This window comes from Anguilla anguilla, chromosome 2 (assembly GCF_013347855.1).
Source record: "Anguilla anguilla isolate fAngAng1 chromosome 2, fAngAng1.pri, whole genome shotgun sequence".
NCBI lineage: Eukaryota > Metazoa > Chordata > Actinopteri > Anguilliformes > Anguillidae > Anguilla > Anguilla anguilla.
Window position 1 is genome coordinate 73,658,951 of NC_049202.1, and position 5,000 is coordinate 73,663,950.

The 5,000-nt window shown below is 49.7% G+C and overlaps 1 protein-coding gene across 2 annotated transcripts in view; it reads right to left on the reverse strand.

The window, feature by feature from the left end:
- The window catches only part of usp22 (ubiquitin specific peptidase 22), a 34,239-nt gene that overhangs the window by 17,789 nt on the left and 11,450 nt on the right, over positions 1 to 5,000 (reverse strand). For both annotated transcript variants that reach the window (XM_035405873.1, XM_035405872.1), the window contains exon 2: positions 1,392 to 1,524. In XM_035405873.1, coding sequence (XP_035261764.1) covers positions 1,392 to 1,524 — 133 coding nt within the window. The remainder of the gene's footprint in view (positions 1 to 1,391; positions 1,525 to 5,000) is intronic.

The following is a 5,000-nucleotide window of genomic DNA, read 5'->3' on the forward strand; positions in this document are numbered from 1 at the left end:
ATAACTTCAAATCAAACTTGTATGTTATGCGGCGCAGTAGCCTACTTTTGGTTATAACCTGTCAACGTCTTGGAATTATAACGTGTGCTCTTCTGTTCTTTTCTTGCTTTAGTATTCGTTTTATAAAATGCTAAGCATTCGTGCTGGGACAGCATATTACGTAGGCTACCAAAACATTCAAACGGATTAATTCGGTTTCTGAATATTTTCTTCCGGATTTTCTTTGTTAGCCCGTTGTAATTGACTCAAAACGTTTGATACAGTTATGTGAGGTATGCGGTAGTTCTGCATAATTAACATTGGTGATACAGTACAAGCAAACTGGAAATCACCTTCCGCACTTTTTATCCGGGTAAAATAACAGGTTAATTCTAGTAATCTTCGCTTTAGCTTTTTCAGACTGCCGTAATTTTACTCAATTTTACTGCCATTTTTCAATTCCACGAAAAGACCAGGAAGACTATGGACTCATTTATGGTGCATGGTTCGCATCTGGAGGGCACACTTCGCTGCTCGGCTAGCAGTAACTTCGAAGGAAAGCAAACGGTGGCTGTACCACTACTAATTTACATTTTCACGCAAGTCCGAGTTTTCGTTCTATTCTTGTCATTTTGCGATTAGCCTATATGGAATTGACGACGAGAAAGTAATAAAACAGCAAATTGTTTACAACGTGTGCATGTTTTCTGCTGTTAATGAATGTGTTTGAGAGGATATATGAAAATCAATAAATACAAAAGTAACCATATATAGTCATTGTTGGTAACCCGTTGTATATAAGTGGAATAAACCCCTCCGGGCTGTCCCGGTTATTAGAAAATAATGTAGGCTACTTCGGTGGTAGTATGGGGTTACAGAAGAAATCATATGACAGATGGACCGACGACAACGTCAGTGGGCTAATTTGCCTAATCTTCGCGGTACTTTAGACCCCGGTGGAAACGCAGACAACCATTGGCTGAAGGAACCTTTTAGTTCCTGGTAAAGTAGTTCCTGGGACTGAAAGTTCCGGGTAATTTTGGTGGAAACGCGGCTTATGTGTGTGTGTGTGTGTGTGTGTGTGTGTTACCCAGGTTGTGGCGCTTGTTCTTGGCGTGCTCGTGGATGTGTGCGTGTGTGTGTGTGTGTGTATGTGTGTGAGAGAGAGTGTGTGTGTGTGTGTGTAATTGAGTATGTGAGTGTGTGTGTGTGTGTTACCCAGGTTGTGGCGCTTGTTCTTGGCGTGCTCGTGGATGTGTGTGTGTGTGTGTGTGTGTAACTGAGTATGTGAGTGTGTGTGTGTATGTGTGTGTGTGTGTGTGTGTGTGTGTGTGTATGTGTGTGTGTGTGTGTGTGTGTGTAATTGAGTATGTGAGTGTGTGTGTGTATGTGTGTGTGTGTGTGTGTGTTACCCAGGTTGTGGCGCTTGTTCTTGGCATGCTCGTGGATGTGTTTCTTGGTGAAGCAGCCGAAGAAGACACAGTGCAGGCAGGAGTGGAGCCGGCTCAGGTGGGCCCCACACATGTGACACATACACGACTTGGCCTGCAGGGGGAGACAGAGGGAGGAAGACTTTTAACTTCATCCACATCTATGGTAAACATTCTAGCCACTACCATAAACGTGTGCTCTATGGTTTCTACCCTGGTTAGTCTATAGCGTTATCTGTGGTAATGCTTGTGATACATGCGGCCTTGTGCTACTTCAGTTTGCTAGCTAGCACGTCTTCTTCCTCGGCCACAGGAAGTACGCAGTGTCCTACGAACGCCACACGCCTCCAGCCTGAACTTCAGAGAAAAGCTACGGGGCGTACTGGAGCCGTTCCACAGCCCGAGCGCCATGTGTGCTCTGCTTTCTCATTGGCTGCTTCTCCACTCGTGTTGCCCAATTTTTTAAAAATGGCTGGTGGAGGATCCTCTCTTAAAGCAGTCAGGAGCATCTTCCTTACTTCCAAATTCAGCAGTGGGCAGGGTGTTCAGTGGGTGTTCTTAGCAACTAAAAAAACATCCTGAAGACTCGTCTTTTCAATTGATTATTTCCGAGATAACAGAGAGGGAGGGAGGGGGAGAGAGAGAGCAAGTGACAGAGAGAGTGGAGGGACGAGGTGAGAAGAGAAAGGGAGGGTGAGAGAAAGAAGGAAAGGTGAAAGACAGGAGTGAAAGAGTGAGGGAGGGAAGGAGAGAGGAAGAAGCATGAGGCTCAGAAAGAGGGGGGAGAGAGAAAGAGAGAGAGAGTGAGAGATGGAGAGAAGGGAATATGTTCATACACTAAAACGCGTAGGCAATGCCGCAGAGTGCCAGTCACGTCAATAGAGACTGCTTTAAGCTGATCAATCCTTCCATTTCAGTCCATCAGATGGAGGGGGGAGAGAAAACGTAGAGGGCAGAGAGACAAAAAAGGAGAGGAGACAGACAGAAGGAGAAAGCAGAGAGAGCGAGAGAGAGGAAGAGAGGAGAGTGAAAGCTCCTTATTGAATCCTTTCAAGAGCGCTGAGACCTGAAAGGGGGTGGGGTTTATCGCTATGGAAACTCAAGCAGTCATCACAGAACACAGGCGCACACACACTCGTGCTGACGGCAAACAATCAGCGCCCCCCTCTGGCCAGTGAAGGGAGAGCACAGGGGATGAAACTGAACCAGAACACAAGGAACGGAATTACCATTACACTAAGGTGTCTTGTCGCTCACTGCAAAGGACTGTGGGTAAGATAAGCAGTCAGTGGCTGGTCATGATGGAAGAGAAATGATAATGTCTGTCTCATGACTAAAGCTTCTTTTATTCCCCACACACAAGCAGCTGCTATTGGACAAAAGAGGAGTGCTGTCTGCAATTGGTCAAAAAAAGTAATATGATCTCCGACCAGTCAAAAATAGGCATGGCCACCACCCCTATTTTTGGCCCCTGGCTGCCATTGGCTGGTCTTGTGACCAGCAGGTTTTAGGTTCAAATCCATTGTGGCACATTGCTCCCGTATCCCTGAACTGAAAGACACCCGTGGGAAAATGTACTGGCTGTATAATCTGCCCGCGTGTATGAAACACACACCGAATATGATCACGTATCAAAGGGAGATGTAAGGCAAATGGAGAACCGTATACGGTAAGCAGGCCCGGTGGGAATTTCCTCCATAAAAGGAACTTCGCTTTTCCTTCCTGTGCGCACTGAAGACTCATTACCCGCGTTACAGGAGAGAGATAAACCCCCCCGTGCACGTGAGGGGACAGCCTTTTTAACGGGCCCCGTGCCGACGGGACGCTCATGAGGGCTGTCTGACGAGGTTCATTTCTCCTCTCCCACCCACACCTCCCCCACCAAAATGACCCAGAGGGAGCGTGGACAAACTCCATACCACAGTGCACCGTACGAACGCATCACCCAGAGGGAGCGTGGATAAAGGCCCTACCACAGTGCACCGTACGAACGCATCACCCAGAGGGAGCGTGGATAAACTCCGTACCACAGTGCACTGTAGGTACGCATCACGCAGAGGGAGCGTGGATAAACACAGTGCACTGCTAATGTACTGTGATTGGTGGAGCTGCTCTCGGTTTTTTCTACCAGTCAGATGACATCGTGGCTCACGCTTCCGTTCTTACTCCTGTCCCGGCAGGGTCAGGTCACCATGGAAACGGGGAAAAAGGAAAAGGGAATCTGACGGTTGGGTGCCCGAGCTCGGTCCGATTGGCGGAAGAAAAGGCCGCTCTGTCCAGCGAGCGGCGAGGCGGGCGGCGGCGCGGAGAGGAGGAAGAGCCGACTAAATGAACAGACTTCAAAAGGAAGAGAAACCGGCCGGCCACATTCTTTCTTTCTTTCTCTCTCTTTTTTTTTTTTTGGTTGCAAATTGAGACTCAACAAAAGCTACACTGTCTCTGTGGAGCCCACACACAGGACAGTCTGGTTCAGGGCCCCCGCCACCCCCCCCTCCCCCTCCCCTCCCCTCCCGCACCCACTTCCTCTCAAGGCCTGATCACATGACCCTCTGGCTGCACCTGCGAGGGTTCTGCTGCGGCCAATCGTATCGCAGACTCGGGGAAGGCGGTGGAATGCACCGCACTGTCGGTAAGGAGGGATCAGTGCAGACGTGCTCATACACATGCACACACAGTCACAGACGAACATACACACAGATACACACGTGTGCGTAAACACGCACAAGGAAAAGTGCACACACACAGACACAGACACAGACACAGACACACACACACACACAGACACAGACACAGACACACACACACAGACACAGACACAGACACACACACACACACACACACACACACACACACACACACACACACAACTATGAGTATGCACAGACAAACAAGCGCACGTGCATGCACCCAGGCAAGCGCACACGCGTGCACACACACATACACACACACACACACACAGCGCTCCCTTGTCACGTAAGCCCGTATCTGCTGGTGAAATTGAACAGCTCCACAGATTTCCCATCTTAAATCCACAGCGTTTCCAATCCACCGTTCTTCCATTCGCCAGGCTCTGCGTGGGGAGCACCCAGGGGAGCGACGCGACTGCCAATCACAGCACTGGCGCTGGCTCTGCCCCGCCTCCCCAAACCTCTGATGCAAGGCCCGGTCCGAAGCAATCCCACAATCGCTCTGATCACATGATCACAGGGAGCGCGAGCGCACGGAAAGGAACACAGCCAATCACACGCCAGCGGAGGTGCACTCAGAACACAGCCAATCACACGCCAACGGAGGTGCACTCAGAACACAGGAGAAGAGAGGGAATTAGAGAGAAGAGGGGCAGGGAGGAAAGATGAAAGTGGGAGAACAGAGGCGGAAAAGCATGAAGGGAGAGGTGGAGGGAGAGAGAGAGAGAGAGAGGGAGGAGAGGGAGGGTGAGAGTGAGAGAGCAGGAGAAGGGGAGATAGGAGAGAGAGGACAAACAGAGAGGGACAGAGCCAGTGAGAAAGAGAGAATGAGAGGAGGGGGAGAGAGTGGCGAGAGGAGAGAAAAGGAAGAACGAAAGCAGATAAATGGAAAAGGAAAGAGCGA